This window comes from Dermacentor andersoni, chromosome 7 (genome assembly GCF_023375885.2).
Source record: "Dermacentor andersoni chromosome 7, qqDerAnde1_hic_scaffold, whole genome shotgun sequence".
Classification (NCBI taxonomy): Eukaryota; Metazoa; Arthropoda; class Arachnida; order Ixodida; family Ixodidae; genus Dermacentor; species Dermacentor andersoni.
In genome coordinates this window covers 83,476,982-83,502,663 of record NC_092820.1, presented here as the reverse complement: position 1 = coordinate 83,502,663, position 25,682 = coordinate 83,476,982, and the positions used below count along the sequence as shown (strand labels likewise).

Sequence of the window (25,682 nt, the reverse complement as noted above, 5' to 3'; positions counted from 1 at the left end):
TTCTTGCAAAAGATTAGAATTTTACGATTTCATTACAGGCGATCAGCTAAACCTTCAGAGCTTCAAATATTTTCTGCTATACTATGTAACCTAGGCTACCATTCAGTATTTGTCTTTTGAAATTTTCGTTACAAAAGAAATTACCGCATTGCAATTTTACTCACTTTTGCCGGTGCCAAAAGCACTAGAAGTATTCAAATGTTTTAAAAATTTGCTATTTTGGCAGTCGCATCACTTCACCGTATTTCCATGCACAGCATTTGAATGCCTCGACCAATGCAATGTGCGTTTGAGTTCCTCTAGCTCAGCTGAGCAGGAAAGCTATACTGTCACAAAAGTGCTACAAAATTTTTGACAAAAATAAATGAAATTGGGGAACGAGTTTTGAAGTCCCGTAAACATGTGGCGATGTTTTCAGCTTTATCTGTGGTGTCGAAAAATGCTGTTCGATTCGGTATGGAATGACACACCTGCAAATGCATCTGTGCCAATGTCAGAGTTGTTCATTAAAACCTGCATATTACATAACTTCATAAAAATGGTTCATTTTGCTATCTAAAATACATGAGTAAGAATTAATAGGTATATGTTGGCTTAAATTTAAAGTGCAACAAAATCTCTCCGGTAATGGCAATGATGCGCCTTTCATGTTTCCGTGAAACCAGATTCTTTTTCTAATTCTTTGGTTGTTTTTTTGGTGGCAGTGAACAAAATTGAAATGAACTCAAACAAGGAATAATCTTGTAGTATTCCAGCACGTCACTAATAGCTGTTTCCTTCATATAAAAATTGAAGCAGTCAATATGAATAAGTCGCTTGATGTGGAATGACTTGCGCAGTAACGTTATTATAGCAGATAACCGAACTAAGATAACAGTGCCTGTATTTCAATTTTACCGCTATCCTCTCACAACAAACATATCAACGTGCCATCAAAGATAATTATATGCAACACAACAGCTGAGCAGTATTTCAAGAAAAGTGCACCCCAGGTGGTCGAAATTTCCGGAGTCCTCCACTACGGCGTGCCTCATAATCAGAAAGTGGTTTTGGCACACAAAACCCCAGAATTATTATTATTAAAAGGGCAGTTTGAAACGCTACTAAAATCATGCTGCTATGGGTGGGCAGCGCAACCCGGACGAAGGACGAGAGGAAGAACACAACACGTGCGCTTTGATCAAGTGCTTTAGGTTTGTTGACGACTACCTCTAGTTATCCGCTCCCAAAACAGTTCCAAAATGATTGGAGATATTCTCGTCGCTTTTGATAAAGAAAGAATGGGTCTCAGATTTACTCATGAACTGCCCAGTAATAATGAAATTCAATTTTTGGATTTGCAGTTAAGATTACCAGCGCGACATATTTGTTGGCATTATAACCTCAGGACTAGGAAACCTATTCTAAACTATGCCTCGGCACACTCAAAACTTGTGAAAAGAGGAATTGCTATGACGCGTTTGGGTTCCGCACTTAGAAAGTCATGCCACCACCTCGCCAATCTGAGCTTTTCGCAAAAACTCAATCGTCTAGAGAAGGCCGGTTTTCCTAAATCCATTATTGTGTCAATATCTGAAGGGCTAGTGAAGAAAATAAGGAAAGGGGAAGCACCCCAAAGACAGATCAAAAAAGTTAAAAAGTACGCAGTCATCCCTTATGTACATCAGATGGGGCATGGGTTAAAAAAGACAGCCATGAAATATGGTGTTCAAGTAATCTTTCCAGCAAAGAACTCCTTAAACAAGATTTGCAATCTTGTCAATAGACCTAAACAGGCGTCCAAAGCTACATGCCGCGTGAAACACTCGGGGCAGCTTGTGGCATGCTCGGCGGGAGTGGTCTACGTCATTCCACTTTTGTGCGGCAAAATGTACTTTGGGCAGACGGGACGCTGCCTTCACACCCACCTCAGGCAGCACCAAGGTGCGATCAGGAATGAAACAAGTTCGAATCTGGCCGCGCATTGTAGAGTTTGCTCATGCAAACTCATGTTTAAACAAACAGAAATACTGTATAAAAATATGCATCAAATTAACCGCGAGATTGTAGAGGCCTACTTCATGCATGTGAACTCCGGTGCATGCGTCAGCCAGCCTTCTATCACTCTGCAGGATAAAGAAGCCGAATTTTTGAATTGTGACATAGGCCAACACCCTTGTAAACATCACTTTACACGTGTTTACATTTTCTGTATATTATAGTCCGTTGCTTGAAATAATAAACCAGTTGTTAGTCTGCGCTCGTGTTGTGTTCTTCCTCTCGTCCTTCGTCCGGGTTGTGCTGCCCACCCATAGGAACATATTCAATCACCAACTTGCCCAGCTTGCCGTCTTAATACTAAATGCGCACTGGGGCATAAAGGGCTTTCAACATAATTGGAGTATTGACATTCAACACAGCTACAACCATACTTCAAAGGGCTTTCAGTGTTGAGACTCAACAAATCTGCAACAATGCTTCAATGGGCTTTCAATTTGACAAAAACATTTCAACAATATCTCAATGGGCTTTCAATTTTGAGACTCAACACATCTGCAACTGTGCTTCAATGGGCTTTCAACATTAAAACGCATCATATTTTCAACAATACGCCAAAGATCTTTCAAATTGAAAAGCCCCGATGATGCTTTGACAAAATGTGGCGGGCCAATTATCAACACTTGTCAACATCCTCAACATTGTTTCAACAATTCTCCAATGATCTCTCAAGGTCATTTGCTGACGTTGAACAATGACATTTCAATAACCTTTCAACAACTTTTTCGTAAGGGCTGCAGTTGCACCGACTATAGTGTGGCATTCAATAGAGCGAAGCAGGTTTGCCACGTGTACGGCCGCAGGCGTTGGTTATTAGAGCTCAAAGCAACTCAGTACGGATATAATAAATCATGAAAATGCTTCTGTTATAGCCAAGCACTTGCATCAGATATGGTGTAGCGTCCGCAAAAATCCAAATAAAGCGCAGCGTCCGCAAAGATCTAAGTAAATTTCGTGTAGTCACGCATCTAGGGCTTCCGAAAGCTGCCAGGACTCACTTATATGCAGCTTCGCTGCCTTTCGTGTACGATTTTGTCGGATTTGCTTAGATTTGCCAAGTTCGTTACGTATTTTTTTTCGATAAGAATAAGCATTGAGAAGAAGTGCCGGCACCTTCGAAAGCTTTATGCATCGTACAAACACCGTAAGTTTGCCGATATTTAGGCTCGGTAGAGTGCCACATCTCCACACCTGTGACGGCATGTCTATTACTTTCTTTAATACAACGAAGCCGTTTAGCTTCGGATTTTCAACAGCGTTCTGGCGAAGACGGCATGCTCGGTATCAAATAAAAAACAGCACAGGAAAGCAACCCGCGTCGGTGCCGATAATTGTTTATTTATAACGCCTTAAACGTAAATGCTAGGTGACATATACCTCACATGAACAGACGACTTCCTTGCGGGTACATTTTTTATCGTGGAATCCGTTATTTTTACTTCGCGTGTCGCATTTTACTAGCGGCACGTTGAAGCTCAGCTAGGAGTTTCTAGGGCTGTGGCGGTGAATGGTCCGATCTCGCGGTTCAGCGACGCAGCTGGCCTCAGAACTCCGGTTCGGCCGCATAACCAGGGCGTCACCAATGAATCATCACGAACAACAGGGAGGAAACAGACCCCTAGCACTTCCGCCAAAGGATGTGAAAGCTGACCTACGCAGCTTCGCTGTCTTTGTTGCATCTTACTCAGATTGGGACAAATTTGGTTAGTTCTTTTATCTATAATTGTTGATGCTACAAGCATGACTTCCCGTTTAACCAGCCTGAGGACAGGCTTGACGTAGTAAAATTGGTCCACACTTTATATGGACTCTTTCGTATTCCGCGAAAGAAAAAAAATCATGCAACATTGCTAAATTCTGCTCGTAAAATACTGCCCAAAACTGGGCACACCCCACAAAGCACACCGGGTGGAGCACCCCACAGCGATACGGCGCTCTTGTGATCGCTCAGAGGTCGACGACGGGGAGCGCTGGGTCTCATGGTGGAGGACACTTTATATGGACTCTTTCGTATTCCGCGAAAGAAAAAAAATCATGCAACATTGCTAAATTCTGCTCGTAAAATACTGCCCAAAACTGGGCACACCCCACAAAGCACACCGGGTGGAGCACCCCACAGCGATATGGCGCTCTTGTGATCGCTCAGAGGTCGACGACGGGGAGCGCTGGGTCTCATGGTGGAGGTCGCTTGCTGAGAGTATCGTATAACTTTCTGAATGCCTTGAGACGCACGAATGGTCCGTCTGTGTAGCACTTCTTCGAGATGTCCGTCAGGTGCACGTTGAACAGGAACCACGTGAACTTGGCCCGCCTGTCTTTCACCGCCATGACGTACTCGACCTTGTCAAGGGTGGAGGGAGAAAGAAGAGGTCCCGCAAAGTTACGATAATCAGCACGAGAACGGCCGCTCCGGCATTCAGGATTTAAGCTGCACATTGATATTGGAAGCGCCAAGACACATTTTCGCAACACCGCTTATGGGACACATCACCGGCATACTTCATAATAACCATGACCTGTAAGTGCATTTGCAATGGCATTGTTTTACCTACAGAGAAACTGAAGTGACAAATTTCACCAGTGCACTCACATCAGTGTTCAAAAAAGTTTAAGCATCCCTGATTCAGCTAAACTACGTGTTTTCGACCCGCTGAGGTAATCGATTCGTCACGGCGTTGTTAGTGAATTCAAGGTCGCGGTTTGGATCTTGACCGCGGCGGTCGCATTTTGATGAGCGCAAAATACAAAAAGGGCCAATATTTTCTATTTTGCTGCACGTTGAACAGTCCCAGGAAGTCTAAACTAATGCGAAGTCGCCAACGACGCCGTGCCTCATAATCCTATCGTGGTTTTGGCATGTTAAGCCCCATAAATCTTTTTGCACGCTCAGCTCCCATATTCAGCTGAGATGATGTGTCCTAGTAAAGCAGCGATTAAGTGTGACTTTGTCTATAGCTGCAATGATTTGCCGAATACAATATTACAAAGCACAACCGATAGAAGCATAGAGAAGCGAACAGAATTGCATTGTCGGACCTCCATCAATAAATATACAAGTGTTGAAATAAAAGTGTTTAATTTCATCTAAGCCACAGCCAGTCACAGTAAAGCAAATTATATGGCAAACGCAGGTCAGTATAATTGCATAGATTAATTGATCTATGATACAAACATATACAAAGAAAAATATGAACAAATATAAAAAATTGTAAATGTAACGCGAAACGAGGTATATGAAAAGCGATCCATGTCGCGTTATGCTGCTCTGTCCTGTACCCAAAATTTGAAAGAGCAGTCCAGACTGGACATGATGAAATGGGTTCCTGAAAAATTAGCATTGGGTGCGCATGAAAAAATTCCTAATGAACGCTACCAAGTGTCATGGGTTGGAAATTCTTCGAAGTGCCCAACGTTGAAACTAAAATTTGCTGCGGAAAACGACATAGTCATACAGCAAGAAAAATAGATGTCCAGATAGGAGTATTCATAATCCTGTATATGAAAAGAAAACGGGCTGCTCAGTGGTGCAAAAAATTTTGCAAGCTATTAACCTGTGCGTATGAACGGTGATAAAAAAGCATTCAGCGGATGTTCAGAGATTCAGGAGCGCCATACTGGATATCCACGATTTAAAAGAAGACGCCAGGTCTTGAACTATATTGAACAACAGTGATTAGAATAAGAAGAGAAACGTTATACAGTCTAAAGCGCAGTGTAATACTCTATGTACACGAGGTCGAATGGTCTCTGAATATGCGGTTTCAATCTTTTCAAAAAATGGCGTGGTGCATGCCCCCCCCCCCCAACAAAAAAAGATCTTTTTCACAAAAAAATGATCTTGATTACAGGCTAATAAAAGGAAGTATTGTTCCCAGCCGTGAAATTAATAAAGAATCTGTACTCGCGCTTCCTACATGGCGGCAAGGGGCGGGGCAGGGGGGGGGGGGAGGCGCACTTCCTTGCAGGAGTGCAGACTGTGTACAAAAGGTTTTGCTTGAAAAACAGCTTTGCATGACAGTAGACCTCCGCATTTTCGCATATGGGCTTTGGTCAATATGCGGCACTAAGTCGACAGCATATTCTATTTGGGCAAATTGGATGGGTAACGAGAATTTATCAATCATCTACAATATACCTCGTAGGCGAACGTGCTAACAAGAGGCTGTAAACTCACCAGCTGTCTCGTCGCGATTCTCGCCAGAAGTCACTTGTAGGTTAAATAAGTATAGAAAAGAAACAAGCAAACAAGTTCGCAAACGAGGGTTCCCAAAAAAACCGTCAGCGCTGCAGATGAGAAACAAACACTTGAAGGCCGACCGCAATGAAATCCAACTTTTACTAAGTTTGTCAAGGAGGGACAGTACATTTCAAATACATGCGTCAACCACAGTCGTGAGGCCAACTAACAGACGAAATTTCTATTATAGTGTTGAAGATTGTCCATGGCAGACGACAGCCAGGCGAAACACAGGGCCATGCAGCTAGAGGACAAAAAAGATGTGACGCCACTTGCATAATGATTTGCGACGATTCTTGGCTATTCTGCGAGTACTTGTCTTATGGGGCTGTCCACCATCGCGTGTACCTGGCTGTCCCAGTGCCTCTTATTTCAAATATCACAAATAACAGTGGAAATATAGCGACGCAGCACATGCTGAGCGTATCAGGCAGTGATAAGGCACGAGTTGTTCAAGGGGCATGGCTATGATTGTGAAATATTCTCAGCTGTTTATTATAACTCAGAGTGGAGGAGTCAATATTGTTGCATGTGCAAAAACTAGGCTATTGGGGTATATTTTATTGGGAAGCCTAATTTTACGCCTTTCGGCCCAGGCGGCGTCAGTGGACGACATTACAGAGAGAATGGCGTGCAATTCGTAATACAAAGTAATTAGAAAAAAAAAATGAGCGTTGTCGTGAAGCCAGCAGTCTTGAGGCCATTGCCAGAAGTTTATATCGAATGGTGCAAGCAACCATTGTTTTGTGGAAAAATAATCAAACTAAAAAAAATTATAGTAGTAGGAGCACTCATTTCAATTTAGGACTTCATCGGCGCCAAACAACCTTGGCATCTGGCTTCATATTTTTATTGGACAATAACAATGTGTTGAATAGCTGCTCAAAAAAAATTATGAGCAAAGTTATTTTTGTGACAGAATATCTCGATTTGTGGTGTGCGAAATTGATGCCACCAGGGCTCAGTGGTTGTTAAATTGAGATTGGGAGTAGCTCATTCGTTTTCTTTTATATGTTTCCCGACGCGTTTTCTATTATAAGAAGCCAATGAACACTGACACCAAGTACAACATAGGGGAAATTATTTGTGCTTAATAAATGAAATGAAGAAACGATAAACGTTTTCACATTTATTAAGCACAATTTATGTCCCCTATTTTGTTCTTGGTGTCAGTGTTCGTTGGCTGCTTATAATATGACTAATAAAAATGACTCAGTTAACCCACTTTCTTCTCATTTCCGACGCGTTTTCTAGAAGCATAGCGGACATTTTTGTTGTTCTTGCGGCGTGTTTATTCTTCGGGACTGTTATATAGCAAACAATGTGATTATACCACATAGGACATTCTGGTATGTAAATTACTCACCAATAAGAACAAAGAAGACTCATTGAACTCATACTCCCAACCTGTTCACTAGGTGAAAAAATAAACTGGAAATCGCTCCCTGAGGTTTCACCTGCGAATATCTGGAACTGAGCGCCTACTACGATTTCGAACAGTATGTCGCAGGAGCTGTAATAACTTTCGTTTTATTTAGTACAATTAAGTTTCTTTTTGTTTGAACATTACAAGAAGCAACGTAACATTTGATGAAAATAAAATCCATCCTTTCCAGCCACTGCGATCTAAAGTCTAAGGAAGCTGTGCATTCTTATGCAGGCTCCCTCGTAGCAATCGCTACGATTGGCCGGAACTCTCATTTTCCCTTTATTAGTTCTTCAAAAGTGCATCACGAGTTTATTCACAACGTCTGAGCTTTGGTGGCGTCATTTCACACCCATATCCGTAATCTTGATAAAGGTTGTCAAATTCTTATTTTTTTGTATCATGCTTCTGACAGCTTTTACAGAAAAAAAAAAGATATGTCAAGCAAAATAGTCTCCTCGTAAAGCACAAAACTTCAGGGCCGAAAAGGTTAGCTTTCCGGTTCTAAGCCGCCTCTCCCACCGGCCACCGGATAGCGTGTGTGACGTAGACAAGTGCGGGGCCAATGCTGTGTCACTTGCTCCGAACGATTACGTAACCACGCGCGCACCGAGCGCGTCTCCGACTAACCGCCGAGACGGGTCCGTCAAACCAAGGCCACGCGTATGCGGCCACGCACGCCAATTACAAACAACGCAAGAAAGGCTATCGATATTGATCAATGCTTCTGTTTGGGTGCGTTGGTTCATCTCCAAGTTCATCGACCACAAGGAGAGGGACACGTTCACACAAGCGCTTGTGTGTCCGTGTCTCCTTTCTTGTGGTCGTCTGTTGGCGCTGTTACCCGTATGTTTCTATAGATATCATTACCTGTCGGCCTTTACAGACTGCTGTATGGTTCAACTGCGAAACTAAAAAAAAAGAATTCCCCATGAATTTTCTACCCACCAGGATACACTCAAAGCTTTTGGTGTCATGGCCCCTGTGATGAAGCTCCGTGAAGCTTCGTGGAGCTTTTTACAGTTTCAGTAAGGAAAGCGTGTACATCAGGGTGTACATTCTAACACAACCTTGAGCACTTGCTCGTAAAATTTGACTCTGAGCCTTCCGTTGTGACTGCAGCATAACAATGCAAGTATTCCGTACACGTCGCGAAATTTCCCCGCGCTTGGCCTTTAAACGACTGAGACCTACGCTGGGAGCGATCTTGCCGAAGCTATAGACCACGTGACCATCAGCGTGTATTTTGTCTCCTTGCAGTTTTATATTTACCTTTAAGACGAATAAATAAATGCGCAAATAAACGAATAAATAAATCAGGCAGAAACGTTTGTGCACACCTGCTGTGTAATATCAGCACAGCAAAAAATAAAGCAGCGCATGTTACCTTCTTCTCCATCGTGTCCTCAATGTCGTATGAGTAAAACAGCGTTCTTCGTTGAGTACTGGTGATTCCGATCGGTGTGAGTTCGTTCTTCGGCGTGGTTTCGGCACTTTCACACGTCTAGGAAGAAAAGAGAAAGCGAGCGAGAGAATTGGTCCACCTGAATGAATGCAACCGGGCGTTTAATTTTTTTTTTTTTACTGGGAAGCATTTAGATGCTTCGCTAAATAAGTTCCTGCTTCCCTTGAATAGACTTCAGTTGGCGGCCCGTGGTGTTCTTGCTCCTTTCTTTTTTGTAGCCCTCGTGTAAACGTTATGCTGACCGTACCTGTGAATATGCCTTACCCTAAAGTCGCATTGAGTTCTTTCAGCGAGCCCTACAATGTCCGACGTGCATCTAATTACGTTCTGTTCCTTTATTTCATTCCTGTCATTGTCACAGTGCACCAGACACCATCACCTTCCTTTGTTTCAAATTTAGAAGCTCCTAAGCCGACCGTGCCTCCAGTTGTTAACAGCTTTAGTTGTATCACATAACGCAATCAAGATTTTTCTTTAGACAGACTTTATCTTTGGTTTTCGTTCAGAATTGCAAATATTCGATATTCGATTCCATATTGGAAGGTTGTCTTTGACGATTATTCTTATTGGATTCGATTCGAAAATTCCGCTATTCTAGCACGCCTTTTAAGTGTTCTAGATCGAGCCCATTCATTCTTATCCATCGGCACTCACAGTCATATATAGCGGCGAATTTCAAGCATCCTTTGAACCGCAGGCGTGAGAGAATGCTTAAAGCAAGTAAATGGCGAGCTATATGATGTAACTTAATTACGTAAAGTAAGTAACCGCCGATCAGTCCTCGCAGCTGGCTAACACTCAAAGGATTAGTTAAGGCCCCATGTTCGGTTACGGTGACATGCTTTACAAGAATAGCTGCTATGGTATGCCTTAATTCTTAGTCGATTTCATAACCTCCAGGGACAGCACAAAAGTGCTTTGGGAGAAGTTTACTAAAATATAAATCAATAGATCCGCCGTAACCCGCAATATTTTTAAGTCCAGGCTCGCAGACGACTAAGTGAAGGATTTCTTATTTCAGTCAATGTGCCGGCGCTGCACCAGATCGGGATGTAGCAGCTGGGACACGTGGTGGCACCGCCAGCTGCTCCGATTGGCTAAACTGCTATGATTTACGCAAGTCATGTTCTTCAGATTACCTATAAACCAGCACCGAGGTAAAGAAGTTTAACGAGCGTATGGGTAAGAAGGAAAAGGGTGGGTACGAAAGAATAGTACACGAGCTAGAAGTACTGAAAATCTACCTCTCTCCACTTCACCGCTAGGTTATGTCGCCACCACAAAAAAGATAATACCACTTGAACCAGAGTCGTCAATGAAAAATATTTTTTTCTTCTTGAAGGAAAAATGCTAGCGCCATATGTGCACATTTTCACCATCCAGCACCACACGGCTTACTGTGTATGAGATTACGCATGTTATCGCTTCCCTGCTTCATATTATGCGAAGGGGTGCTGACAAGTATTCAACCTTACCTAGGACGAACTGCAGCTAGGTAGCGGTAAAGGGTCAGGCATATTAGCCAGTTTTACTATACACAATGGTAAAAATAAGATATTTAAATTTAATTTTTCTGTTTTGCATGTCCAAAGCGAACATGGCAGCATCTCCAAAAATTTCAGTGTGGGAGAGTACTATATAGTAAAGTTCTTGTTTCACCGAAGTAAAGAAGCGCAAGAGATTTACGATGAAATGTTACCATCTGAGGGGCCAACGGCCCATCATTCTCTATCGCACCACCATAAACGTTCTATTGTCTCTATTAAAAACGGTCATTCCGGTGTTGAAAGTGGGAAACTCAATGGAAGGCCTGTTTCCGTCTTTTTGCCTACAAATGTGAAACCCATCCGTGACATGAGCATGGACGAGCACCCTATATCTACTAACAAAAAAGGAAATGTGTGCAGATATCGTTGGCTGTTTTGCAACAATTTGCAAAACAAGAAAATGGATATCCTGAATGAAAATGTAACTGGTGACGAGACATGAATATACTGTTGTGATCCCGAGACAAAGGAACCGTCTTAGGAATTGAGGCACAGGGATTCTCCCTGTTCAAAGAAGTCTCGTGGGTGAAGATTGGTGCAGAAGCAAATAGCAACAGATCTTGATGCGTTAGCATTAATATTGTACTTCAAGCACTTTCTGGGGGCTGATGTTCTATATACGTTTGTATATTTTTACCTATGTATGTATGCTTGCATCTTTCTATCTAACCATTTTGCCGCCTACCTGTGTCACTACGTAGTCAGTGGTCGAATGGATAATGTATCGAGTAGCTGTGCTGCGGTAGCAGGGTTCGAATCTTACTATCGGACCAACATGAATCGCTGATCACGTGTCAATGTGTACATTCAGGCCGCTCTTCAAGGAACATCTGTCACGCCGACATTGGTTACTGTAGAAGCGAGACTGGGTACATATACCGCTATTTGAAGAAACTCTTTTACGTCGACTTTCAGTACAGCGTATGCGCCACTCAGTCTGTGCTGTCCTAAATGAACCTCTTTCATGCCAACTTGGACGCCAATTTTTTAACGTTGACGGGACATTGCGGGTAGCTTTGGCTTGGAGTACCCAATTAAAAGCTGCTATATTTCAGCAACCACTTTGGCTGGGCTTCCATGGTACCTCGTTTTGCCGCTATCCGTCTGGGCTTCCGCCCACGCGGTAATATTAACGGTTATAACAGCCTCCAGCAGTGACAGTTTCCTCGCACCTACTGCAAATCACGCCATGAAGTCTGCATAATTGAACACCGAACCCACTGCGATGGCCTCGTGCATCGCGCTTGCTCTCTCATAATTGTAAAAAACGCTTTTTTCTTTTTCTTGCCTTTTGTTGATGTCGTGTGTATACTCGTTCGGCTTCAACAAGTGGTTACTTTTTTCACTTTCCCATGATGTCGCTAATAAACAACGTTCAAAGCAGAGTAGAATGGGCCTGCTGAATGCTAACCGCTGAAACATTTCGACCGATTTGCAAGTGATTCAGACGATTCTTCCTTATATGCACTTACTTTATCGGCAAACACGTAGTGGTTTTAGATGCGGACGGCTCCGTTTTACAATAAGTTCGAAAAAACAGTTGGTGGTGACAGCAACGTGCACGCATGGAGTCGGGGTGAATGTCTTCGCATCTTTCTTTTTTGCAAGATGTCTTTAGAAATCGAATATAGCGAGCGGCGGCTTAGTTTGAAGAAACGGGAAGGGGACGGGGTTCTTTAAGCATGCTCACAGCGCGATTCCGCAAAAAGTGCATTTCGCACGTTATTTATCTAAACATGAGATACACTCGCTAATAACGCCTCCACCTCTTCATTCTTTGTGAGACCTAAGTCATTAGAGCCCCTTCCTTACTTTATGGAACCGTGAACGTTCGGCAGAAGGGCGTGATCCAGACAAGGTAAGTTCAAGGTAACTCAATTCGCTCACCGCACTACTTAATTTATTTTTGAGAAAGCAGCATTGTTTCTTGTTAAGGCGGAAGTCTCCGTTGCTTTAAAATGGGATGTAGTATTTCTTATAGGGGGCTCACTTGCGATTGGTCCCCGAGGATAAAGCTGTTGCACTTCTGGTAGAGGGCATCGGTTGCATTGCCGTGTTTATTCGTCATGTTGTAGATGAGGATGGCCATTTGGAACGAGAACGCCACAACAACGTTGCTCGAAATCGGGAATTTGTTGGTGGCCAGCGGCAAAGCTTTTTCCTGCATAGGTTGCAGATGAAGAAGTGAAAGGAGGGAAGCGAAAGGGCAACACTCTTACTAAGGCGAAAGCCCTAGGCGTCTATGTTGGCGGTGCCCTTGTCCGCGGAACTGTGCCGTGACCAAAAATGGCCGACGCCGCAAAGAGTAAAAGCAAGTAAAAAACAATTGCTCGGATGGACGTCACGTTCCTCAGGGAGATTCCTGTAAACAAAGTAAATTAGTGGCTTTCAAAAGAAAAAAAAAATCGTGCATTGTGAGATGGGTGGGAATCGAACCCGGGCCTCTATGGTGCGAGGCCAGACACTCTTTGCCGAAGCCATGGCTGCTTTTCATTTTTTATTGTTGCCACAATGAACAGCACAAGCACCAATTCAAAAGATTCGGCGAGCCAGTCTCTAAGAACTGGCGTTATTGTGCGGACGCGTTAATATTCGCACATGCTTAACAATGCTACAATTCAGGCTCTGCGGTTCGAAAGTCGTACACAGCTGTAATTCTGCTGATGCTTTCCTTAAAATATAGCCGCATCGGATTCGCGTCTATGTCAGCGATCCGAACTGCCGTCCAAGAGAACTGCCAAATGCTGTGGAGGCTTTAAAGGGCATAATGAGGTCGAACGGAACGTCATCCTCATTTTCAAATGTTCAAAAATGTTATCCAAAAGCGTCAGCCGGTAGGTCTTTGTTGATGGCAGGTTGTCAGATATCGCAGAAGAAAAATGCTTCCCAACAATCCAGAAATACATGCTCGATCATTTCTGGCTTCCGATAAAAGAAACAGTGGGTCCTCGAATGTACGAAAATTCCCTTTTCATCCATATAACTCCATATAGGTCATCCATATAAGTGTTTTAACCCCTCCTGGTACATAATACTTTTAACTCGTTTAAGATCATTTGCCCATGGTCCGGCATAAAAGTGGGATCTATACAGAGGAACAGGTAACACCACATCATACAGATCGTTATACAGTTTCTTCCGCGACACAGTTCAATGGTAGGCCATTCAAAAACGAGCCTGCAGGAAAGTACACGAAAGGTAGACCTCCTTTAGGTACCCGCCGAGGCCCCCCGGCATACGTTCGCACGTGACTACTAAACTAGGCAATGGTCTTCCCAGTCTAATTTGACAAACAGTCATAAATCTGCTCACTAGCTGTCGTATGTAGAGGTGCGACAAACGCAATCCCCCGTAGCGCACAAGACGAAGTATGTTGGTTCGCCATTTGCGTTCCCACGCAGATCCCCAAATGAAAACTGCGAAAACTCTATGCACCTTTTGCACATTCGCACGTGAACTATGAATTACTTGCATTATATACCAGAATTTTCATATTAAAAACAAATTACACATCGTTGCTCTCGCAAAAAGAAGTCAGAAATAAAAACACTCGAGGTTGTCTGCTTTCTCACGCACTTGAGCGACTTGGCGCCGCCAGAAAGACTCGCCATCTTTATAATTTTCCATCGGCGCTCCCGAATACGTTGGCGGAGTCGTATCCCACCTTATATTGCAGAAAATGTTTGGGGACGCTGACTGTCCACTGACTGGACGCTGAATTTGGGGCTGTCCACGCCGATATCCCAAATACTTTCCCCAGTTGATTCCACTGCCACTAACCTCACAAAAATCTTTGACAATTTTTACAGCGTTGAAGATGCTTTCATGATAAGCACAAATGAAGTGCTATGTCGTCTGCCTATGCAAGCAGACGTACTTCCGCTGCATGGAGACGAAATCCTCGTGTGCTGGTGCTATTGATTATGCTCAAAGAAAAAGATTCAATGCACCCGGGAAAAAAAAGCGATGGCGACAGAGGGCAACCCTAACGCACCGATCATTCCACTTTGATACGCGCGCCTACCACCTTATTTCCTATCGAACGTGTCTTGCAGCCTCTGTATGCCATGGTTACGCCCTCTCTTACAACGCATCCTAAGTTCACGTGTTCTAGCATAGCCAACAATATGTCGTGAGGTACTCTATCAAACGCCTTTTCGAAATCTAGCTGTGGCGTTGCCATGCTGTCAGAATTAGCAGCACAACGATCCAGAACAGAGCGAGCTTTATGTAGATATGTAACTATTGATCGACCTTTTATGCCATAAGTTTGGTGTTCACCGACTAATGCTTGAATTACAGTTTGCCGCCTCTTAGCAAGAATTTTCATGAATACATTGTAGTCTATGTTTGTGAGTGATATCGGCCCACACAAGGTAACTTAGGTGAGTATATTCTTATCTTTAGCCTTAGGTATAAGAACAGTGTGTGACGTAAGCAGTGATGGTGGGAGGACCAACATTCCAAAAGCGTCGTTAAAGAGTGAAGCTAAGACTACAGCTACCTTATCCTTTAGACCCTTATAGAATGAAGCTTATAGAATGAATCAGGGCCCAGTGGGCTCATCGCATACTCGTGGCATGAGAAAGATAAAATGATTTTCAAGGCGTTTACTTTGACTTCAGTACACGAATATAAGGAACTGTGGTATTCATAAAACGCTCTTTGGATGCCTTCCTTTTCTGTGAGCACAGCGTTTTTCCCCCTCTACTTCTGCGGTTTCGTTCAGGTGTGCGCGACTTTTTTCCAGTCCTCGTGCGCGCTTGCTAGGATTCTCTCCGCCCATCAAGCGGTCGCACCGAGCTCTGATTACTGCGCCTTCGTATTGCTCCTCATTTATAATTTCTAATTTCTGCTTTATGGAACGTATGTCTTGTTTAAAAGTTCGAGGCTGACTGCACTCTTAGCGCAGAGAACATTTTCTACAATTTCTTGTGCGTTATGGCACCTGACCTTTCAATGGCTTTGAATTTCACTTGCTTAAACACCTCCCAGTGTTCCCCTACCATTTTATGATACCTTTTGTCAAATTTTACGATTGCGTCCATGACATCGCTTGTAAAAACATCGTCCTTTGAAAAGTCATCATTTAGTTTCAACTTTTTCCCAAACAAATCTACACTTTTTACCTTTTCTTTTCTCGACACGGAATGTTACGACACAGTGATCGCTAAATGACACTGGTTGAACCCGATACTCTCCGATCAACGGTACTAAATCTGCAGATAAATAGGCACGATCCAACCGTGCGTGACTATGACCTCGAAAATGGGTAAAGCTAATATCAATCCCAAACCCACAACATTCCCCGACGTCTTCCAAACAATGCTGACTGATGAGATTATTTAAGGAAAGAACACTGACATCCCTATAAGGAGTCGGGCCGGTTTTGTCGTTTGCCATGCATACGCAGTTGAAGACACCAATCAGAATTACAAATATACCCTTAACACAGCAGTTACTGACAGTTTCAAACATGTGTTTCCTCTGTTCTGCATTTGAATATGCATAAACACATATTATGCGCCAATAGCATTTAAATATTTTAACTTCACAAACTATGAAATGGGCGAGATTACATGTGACTTTTTCTAGAGCTGCACCCAATGTCCTACGTATCATCTTTGCACACCCTGCCGACTTGCCCACTGCGTGACAGACACATACATCGCCTATTCGTAAAGAGTCGCACCATACTTTCCGTCTGTTCATGACCCTCTATATTAGTTTCTTGAATTGCTACAACGTCCGAGTCTTTTTTCGGTAATTAACCTGTAACGCTGATTTTGCCTCCTCCTTGACGCCAGCCCTCTGATGTTTAATGTCACCACAACCATGTGCTTTTCAAAGGTAGCCATTTTTAGTTGTGTTATTGTTACGAGACAAACGGTACGGTGCCCATCTTAACAAGCACGCTGACATCCCGAATGGTCCTGATGAAAGAGTCTTTACGACTTCTAAGTGTCGTCGCGGGGGACGACGAGCGTTCCGTTCTGTAGACACGGTGTTTTTTCGCATCGACGAGCCATGAACTCCGGCTGGCTAGTGCTTGCGTCATTGGGCGACGCGCATGACGGTGCGAAGGAGGGGGAACCGCGTCACGACTGTACAAAATGAGTGCGTTGATGACGTTGATGACGTTGAAATGACGTTGATGACGTCATGAGGTCCACAAATGGTGCGATGCTTTCGCACTCCCCCCACGTAAGCAGTCTTAAGTGTCTGCCATTTTTTTTTATTTCACTTGGCAGAATACAAGGTTTATTAATCCCAGAACAAAAGAAAGCATTATGTCGAACCTCTCTTTCTATTATTTCGTGTCATAGAATGGGTGCTGACACGTCTGGATGAGGCGCAGTTTCAGTGTATCTTCTCCCATTTCGGTCGTTTGGGGTAAGTAATGTTTTGCTAACTTGACATGACCAGTGTCTTTCTTTCTGAGAGCGGTGTAATGCTTTTTTGTGTGTGGTTACAGGTGAATGATTACCTATGTAGACCCTAGTAGACGATGTCAAATATTTTGAAGTGACATCTTAGTGACACGGGAATGTTCAGGGAGGCTTCTCTCTGTACCCGTCTTTGGCCAATGTGCCTTGCTCGAGAACGGAGCCTCGTCTTAAGGCAAGTGTGGTCGATTTGGCGGTGCAGGGGTGTACCCTTCCATTACAGCTTAACTTAAAGGAATTCCTCCGTTTGATCTGTGTGCTAGAGTGTTGATCAACACCAGCTGTCACCGGTTTGCTTCCCACAGCCAGTGGCAAACTTCCGATCGTGTGTATACAGCGGCAGGCGGTGAGGGGCTGGCCCACCATGTGCATGGCCCCTCCCCCCATAGATAAAACCGTCTGTGTACCAGGAACACGTCACATAAAAAGACGTGTGCCAACATCCACTTGACCTGCCCCCGTCCCCTGATTGAGTACGTCTTTCCAATTGCATCTTCCTAATCACGTTGTGTACGTTGCCATTTAATCTAGAGTATTAGTGTATGTATCCCCCTCATCCTTTCTGTAGGTATGCTTTCACTTTAACGACATCGCATGACTCTCACCGCGTCATCAACTGGAACTAACCGACGGCATAACACCATCAAAAAACGGTGCATTACTCTAATTACAACGTGTTATAAAAGTTACATAAACAAAGATAAGGCGCCTCACAAAGGCTGGCCTACATTTTGATAGGTGGATCTTTGCAAAATTAAAACGTGTAGTGTAATATTGCTGCTCCAATAATTATTGTAAGTACCTGCATTTGGCCATGTTCACCGTTAAGCGACGTGATCCTACTCTCACGCATCTAGATACATTCTAATGAACTGGACGGGTTAACATTCTGGTTAACACCATATTATAACTACGACCTGTAGCGTTCCATTGCGTATTGGGACAACATTTATGGTTAGTGCGAAATCGCCTAACCGTGCACTCACGAATGTGGGCGGATATTTGCTGGTGCTCCTCATGGCCGTGGGTGGCATTGCGATGCAGTCCTGCGTGCTGGGCACGGTCAAGACACAGGTAATGATGACCAGGATGTCCCTCCTGAATGCAGAGCGGAGTTGCGAAAAGGCAACAAGCACAATTCAAACTGCCGCGAACAAAACAAGAAAAAAATTCCCAGCATCGCACTACGCATGCAACAGTGCAGGGGAGGCTCGTGCGATAGAGATAGGAATTGCAAACGGCACCATGAATCATTAAAGACAACCAGGGAGACAATGTGATGCTCACGAAGAACTATTAACAACAGAAAGCCCACTTATCGAGCAGGGAGAATAAATGCAGGCTCACAGGAAATAAATTGACGGCAATCACCATCACAAAATCCCAAATAAAGGAAAAAGTCAAAACTAAATTATGTTCAGGTGAGGCATTGATACACGGAAGATATCCGTCGCTGTTAACATAATCGAACACACGCTGACCCACGTATGCTTCAACGCTTCATTCTATACTGTTTCCAAACTTTATCTTTTCAGCCGATGAACGTATTTGCACAAAATGCTAGTGTTTTGTTTTGTTTTTTTTGTTCGACACAGATGCTCAACCAAAGTTTCTGCAGTATGTGCCTAGATGTAGAGATATTTTGTTGCTGTATTGTGAGCGTGTTCTTTTAATCAGTCGTTGCAGCACTGCTTGAACACATGCCGCTCCGGCAGACAATGAAATAGCGGAATTTGAACTTCAGAAGCGCTAACGAACGCGGACACAAGCAAAACACATATAGACTGGACGGGCGCTAAACACGAACTGAAGGCTTAATGACGAAAAAAAAAGAGCGACATACATACTTGCTTAGGAACCTTCAAAAAGAAGCAGAAGGCAAAGTTGTCACTCCGCGAAATTCCAGAGCCGCTTGAGATACGCCCTTTTATTTTGCATGCAAGACCCGCGAACGTGTGCTCACACATTGGTCAGTTTCGTTGCTAACGCACAAGGCCTCCAATATTTATCTATCTTACCGCGTCGCAAAGCTGCACAGGACACGAGTCCCCTGAAAGCTAGAGAAATATTGGAGGCATCGTGCGTAAGCAACGAAACTGATAAATGCGTGAGTAAACCTTCGCTGGCCTTGTATGCAAAATAACATGGCGTACCTCAAGCGGCTCTGGAATTTTGCACAGTGTGAACTGTGCCTTCTGCTTCTTTTTGTAGGTTTCTGCTTAAGTATGTATGTTTCTGTTGTTTTGTTTTCTTTTTTTCTGTCATTAAACCTTCATTTGACGTCAAGCGCCCGTCCAGTATATACGCATGTGTCTTCTTTGTGTTCGCGTTCCTTAGTGTTTCTTATGGGTGTACAATTCCGCTATAACCAACTAACCCAAACTTCTGCGATGAAATAGAGCACCGCCTTTTCATTACATCCAACAAAGCTGTCGAAGTGCTGCATCACGGACTAAGGATTTGCCCCTTTTCCGTATTTGTTATCCTCCACAGATTCGCAAGTATTTACACGTAGGAAAAATGACCCTGACGCCGGCACTTCTACTCACGGTATTCTTAATGAACTGCGTAGATTTAAGGAATAACACACATATGTCCTTTTTTTTTACCGTTATACTCTGCAGCACAGTCAAAGATTACAAATTTGATGAGCTTCCTGAGAATTCCTGCAATAGGAGCTATAATGATCCGTGGGCACTCAGCCTCCGGAAGGCGACTGGCTTGCTCGTAAGAGCTACCTTGCAGTTAGTGAGCACTGGAGTTGAGATCATCGAAATTCAACTCTTGTCAACTCCTGAGAATGCTGAGAATAGAACCATTCCGACTTTGGAGTGGCTGAATGAAACGATTCCGTCTCTCTAGTTCCACTAAATATCTTTCTCTATCTACTATGTACGGTTTTCCGTCTGCTAACGCAAAACGTACTTTTCAATACCTAATTGTGCACAAGTAATGTAACCTACCATTTCCCGCACAACAACATACATGACCGGTTATCTTTACACAACGCTGTTTCCTGTAATCTTTATAATATATAATGTTTTAAGCGCTACATGCAGCTCAGCTAACGTATCCTCCCAATGAGAGTGGTTCCCTTACTGTCAAAATGGAACCTAGCAAGCCGGACCTTGGCTCTACAACTAGCTGTTACCAGTGCCGACGCTTTGAGCTGTGAAACTTACGGATTCGCCGTGTACACCACATCCTCTAATGTCGACCAGGACTTGTCCACGTGGTAGTCAAAGAAGCCTACTCCCAAAATAATCCTTGCCTTTGTTCCCGCCGCAAGCTTGTGTAGTTTCTGGAACAAACAAAAATGCAGTAACTGGTTATTAGCATCGGTAAGTATCGTTCTTCGAAAATATTCTAAGCCACAGATGGTGATGGATCGAAGCCTGTGTCTGGTATAGGACGGCACATAATATAAGCAGAAACGATGCGTCTATGGCACCAATGAAATCATTCTCTCGATTGAAGGCTCCTTTGCAATACACCGTAGCTAGCGACACCGAGAGTCCTGCGACAGAGCAGGACGACAACTACTGCTAGCATGGAGAATTCCAACAACAGGACAGCACAACATCCTTTACTAGGATGAAGGCTTCCAGCAACAAAGCAGAATGACATCCTCTGCTAGGATGTAGAATTCCAGCAACAGGGCAGAAAGAGATCCTTTACTAGGACCAGGGCTTCCAACAACAAAGCAGAATGACATCCTCTGCTAGGATGGAGAATTCCAACAGGACACAACGACATCCTTTACTGATATGAAGTGCTGTGTTAACACGTGTCAAACATGATTCGTTCTTTTATGTTACGTCATAGGCAAGCAGCCTATATATATAGTTGCTGTCACTGAAATAAAGGTTGTGCGTCGCTCTTGGGTCGTCTCCGTCACTCTGCCACCCGCTACAACAGTGGCGACGAGGGTGACTACCCCGCGGAGCCCCCGCCACGAACAGTGGCGTCTCGGTAGCGCTAGGATTTCTGCTGGGTACTGAAAGTAATCGAGTCTATGGGGCATCGGTGGTCATGGCCCTGGCTACGAACCTCAGTACCCCAAGTTTCGACGAAAATAAAGATATGTGGGATATTTACCCTACTCGACTGGAGGCATTTTTTGAAGCAAACGGTATTAAGACAGATGATAAGAAAAGGGCGCTCTTGGTTTCGACACTGTCAACGAAGACGGTAGGCGTTCTTGCTGGACACTGCGCCGCCCAGAAAGTAAATAGCTTGAGTTACAAGGAAGCACTTACCTTCCTAAATAACCACTATGCGCCGAAGACTAATGAGGTTGCCGCAAGTTACAAGTTCTTTACAAGGGACCAGGCTACAAGCGAATCTGTCCGGGACTGTGTTGTTGAGCTACGCAAGTTCGCGGATAAGTATCCCTTCGGCACCACTTTGGACCGCCTTGTTTGTGGCATTCGAAATCGTGCGGTGCAGCAGACGCTGCTTGAAAAAACTGAGCTCACACTTGCCCAAGCTGAAACTATTGCCACAGTGGCAGAGACAGTCGCACTGGAAGTAAGCGCCATGACTAGACCTGATAATCAGGCAGCGGTGTGCACTGTAGCGAGTAAATCGCGCCGATATCGGATCTTCACCAAAGATAAGCAAAGCCATGCTGAGTGCGTACGCTGCGGAAACTACGATCACGAAGCAAGCGACTGTCCGCACAAAAGGGAGCAGTGTTTTCGCTGTCGGAAGACTGGTCATTTCGCAAGAAAATGCCGCTTCCAGTCGGGGCTTCGGGCTGGTCGTAGGCGCGATGGCGTTGCTAACCCAGTTCGTTATGAGAGCGCTGTATCCGAAACGAAGGAAGGCGATATTTCATAAGTGTTCACATTGCAGGAATCACGGGAAAAGAAATCTTTGCTCCAGGCGTTCCGCAGAGTCATCCGCTGGGGTGGCGTGCCCTTGAACATGATTATTGACACGCGATCACCGTTTTCTGTCATTCCGCAGGAGGTATATCTAAAGCACCGTCTGAGTTGGCCACGCTTATCGAAATGCAAACACACGCTCAGCTGTTACTTGGGCAAGCTACCCATTGCCGCTGAACTGCACCTTGAAGCCCATTTTGCGGGGAAGACTGTACCTGCCACACTGAGAGCTATAGGCTGTTCGGGTCCCTGCCTTTGCGGAAGGGACTTAATCCAAGCGTTCTCGCTTTTGCCGTCCGGTTTTCTCGCTACGGTTCAAACGGCGTCAGCAGATTCCGACAGCCTCAGGACCGAGTTTTCTGCATTTTTTGAGCCAGGACTTGGAAACATTCAGGGGCCACCTGTGAAATTTGACATTCGAGAAGGCGCCCAACCGAAGTTCCACAAGGCGCGGTCAATTCCTTATGCTCTTCGTGAAAAGTGGAAACTGAGCTGGACCGTTTAGTAGAGCAAGGCATGTTATCGCCCATAGCACATTCTGAGTGGGCGGCGCCAATCGTACTAGTACTGAAGAAAGACGGGCCCCTTCGCATCTGCGGCGATTTCAAAACCACAATCAATGCTGCGTGCATAACTGAGCAGTACCCTTTACCAAACATTGAAGACATTTTCGCGTCGCTACGTGGGGGATCATTTTTCACAACACTTGACCTTAAGGATGCATATAACCAACTCCCTTTGGATGAGGAGGCGAGGAAGTTGGCCGCGATAAACACTCACAAGGGGTTGTTCTGCTATAACCGTCTTCCATTTGGAGTTGCCTCGGCTCTCGCGATTTTTCAGCGGCGCATGGAAACGGTCCTGGCCGATCTTCCAGCCGTGCAGGTGTACTTGGACGATGTATTGACAGCGGAACGTCAAGACGGTAATGGCTCAGTGCTCCGGGACGTTTTCCGGCAGGCTTCAAGAAAGTGGTATCAAGCTGAAGGCCGAAAAATGCCATTTTCTCAAAAACTCAATCGTCTACCTGGGCCATCGCATTGACAAAGACGGCTTGCATCCGCTTGAGAAGAACCTAGCAGCAATACGCGACTCGCCACGGCCTACGAACGTGAGTGAACTGCGCTCGTTTTTGGGTCTGTTGACTTGTTATCACCGGTTCTTGCCACACATGTCAACGATGTTGGCCCCGTTGTATCTTCTGCTTGAAAAAGAGCATAATGGCACTGGGGAACGGCGCAGGAAAATTCATAGCTCAAGGCTAAACAAACACTTCTGAGTTCGTCTGTTCTGACGTATTTCGATCCCAACCAACCAGTGCGCTTGGAATGCGATGTGTCACCTTCGGGTTTAGGTGCCGTAATCTTGCACCGAATTGGGAAATTGGATAAGCCCATTGCCTTCCGTTCACGCACGTCAACAAACGCCGAAAAGAATTATTCTCAGCTCGAGAAGGAAGCGCTCGCACTGGCGTTCGGAGTAACAAAGTTTCGAGACTACCTGCTGGGCCGCGAGTTTGTATTGTTCACGGACCACTAACCACTGGTGGGACTTCTACGAGAAGATCGACCTGTGCCCCCAATGGCGTCGGCACGTATTCAGAGATGGGCTCTGTTTCTAAGCCAATATAGCTACCGCATAGAGTACAAGGCCGGCAAGGAAAACGCCAACGCGGACGCACTCAGCCACTTACCCGTGCCGATAACAGATGCTTGTCGATCGGGCACCTTACCAGAATACGTATTGTCTTCAGAGACCCTTGACAGCTCGTTCGTGCTAGCGGATGCGATACGGGCACTGACGAACGGAGATGAAAACCTCAGCGTTGTGCAGCACTTTGTACTGAATGGATGGCCTAAACGCTTGTCACCGTGTCACAATCACCTTCAACCTTATTTTTGCAGAAGACTGGAGCTGTCAAGCGTAGAAGGCCTGCTCTAATGGCTTCATCGCATCGTCGTACCCCACAAAGCGCGAGTCTCCATGCTCGCTGAGCTACATCGGTCACACCAGAGTACATCTGCGATGAAAAGACTGGCTCGGACGCTGGTGGCCTGGATTGGATGGTGAGATCGAAAGCTTTGCACGTTCGAGCATCTCATGTGTACAAGCTCAGCCAATGCCTCATCGACAGGTTCCTATCTGTTGGCCAGAAACGGGGACCAATTGGTCAAGGCTTCACATTGATTATGCCGGACCAATACAGGGACGCATGCTGTTGATAGTCGTTGACTCGCATACTAAATGGATTGAGGCACTTCCCGTCAGGTCGGCGACCGCAGAAGTCACAATCGCGCGGCTTCGCGAGTTGTTTGCTCGTTTTGGCTTGCCGCAAGCAGTTGTATCAGATAACGGGCCTCAATTTGCAAGTCAGCAGTTTTCCCAGTTCATGACTGTCAACAGCATAACTCATCGACGTAGTGCGCCGTACCACCCACAATCTAATGGTCTGGCAGAGCGCGCGGTCCGCACAATAAAGGATGGCCTTCTTAAGCACTCGATGGTGAACGATCTCGAAACAAAACTAGCGCGAGTGCTGCTAGGCTATTGACGTACCCCACTACCGTGTGGCAAGTCTCCTTCACAGATGCTGCTGAACTACCAAATTCGTTCGCGCTTGGACACTTGCGCCCCTTCTCTACCTCGAAGTTACTCGCAGCCTCCCAGATTCCAATCCAGCGACCAGGTGTGCGTGCGCAACTTTGGCCAAGGGAGGCGTTGGCGTCCAGGCACCGTCAAGAGCACAGAGGGTTCACGGCTGGTAACGGTCCACACTCCAGATGGCCTAGCCAGGCGTCACTTCAAGCAAATTTTCCGTCGCGTGCCTCTGTCACCCGTGACCCCAAAATCGGAGGCTCCCGACTCGCTTCAACCCAGCCCGGACAACAAGAATCGGCCGACGTCAACGCCAGAAGGCCGGTGCAGCCTGGCCACTCCAGAACCAGCTGGCGCCGCGCCTGTTCCTTCGACAACACCTCCAACGCCCCTTTCAGCCGAACAGGCTCTCTGTCCCACAAGTCCGCCGGTCTTACGGAGGTCTACCCGCCAACGAAGACCCGGGCAAAGACTGCAGTTTTAAAAGAAAGGGAGAAGGAAGGATATGAAGTGCTGTGTTAACACGTGTCAAACATGATTCGTTCTTTTATGTTACGTCATAGGCAACCAGCCTATATATATAGTTGCTGTCACTGAAAGGTTCTTGTGCGTCGCTCTTGGGCCGTCTCCGTCACTCTGCCACCCGCTACAGCATTTACTAGGATCAAGACTTCCAACAACAAAGCAGAATGACATCCTCTGCTAGAATGGAGAATTCCAACAACAGGGCCCGAGAACGCATATTTTTAATGTTTGGCTCAAGCTACTCGGGACACCCAATGTGAGTGTATATATAGTCTAGCCCGGTTATAACGAAGTCGGCGGGAATCGGAAATCACTTCGCTATATCCGCTATTTCGTTATATGCGGACTATGAAAAAAAAATGCTAACATGGACATACCGATTTATTGCGGCTGAAAGAAATGGTCCAGCGTCCCCTGAACACGTTTCGCGAGTGCGGACTTCAGAATTGCGGCTTCCATACCATCCAACTTCGAACCAAAGATCTGGTCGAACTCCGGACTCCCGAGGTACATCC

General features: G+C 45.1%; 1 protein-coding gene across 1 annotated transcript; it reads right to left on the bottom strand.

Annotated features, from left to right (window-relative positions):
- Positions 1 to 3,245: 3,245 nt before the first annotated feature.
- On the bottom strand, positions 3,246 to 23,251 carry LOC129385469 (uncharacterized). Its single transcript, XM_055072101.2, has 6 exons — positions 22,828 to 23,251; positions 20,341 to 20,459; positions 18,145 to 18,256; positions 12,703 to 12,873; positions 9,088 to 9,204; positions 3,246 to 4,377 (listed from the first exon to the last, which is right to left on the bottom strand). The coding sequence occupies exons 3-6, from the start codon at positions 18,190 to 18,192 to the stop codon at positions 4,210 to 4,212; spliced, it is 504 nt and encodes a 167-aa protein (XP_054928076.1). The 5' UTR covers positions 18,193 to 18,256; positions 20,341 to 20,459; positions 22,828 to 23,251; the 3' UTR covers positions 3,246 to 4,209.
- Between the last annotated feature and the right edge of the window lie 2,431 nt (positions 23,252 to 25,682).

What these genes read in the sequence shown, in the direction of transcription:
- LOC129385469 (XM_055072101.2), bottom strand. Translation starts at nt 18,192, where the DNA reads ATGCCACCCACGGCCATGAGGAGCACCAGCAAATATCCGCCCACATTC. An exon ending in GCAAATATCCGCCCACATTC is followed by an intron (nt 12,874 to 18,144) that starts GTGAGTGCACGG and finishes CAACCTATGCAG; the next exon opens with GAAAAAGCTTTGCCGCTGGC. An exon ending in AGGACACGATGGAGAAGAAG is followed by an intron (nt 4,378 to 9,087) that starts GTAACATGCGCT and finishes ACCCTTGACAAG; the next exon opens with GTCGAGTACGTCATGGCGGT.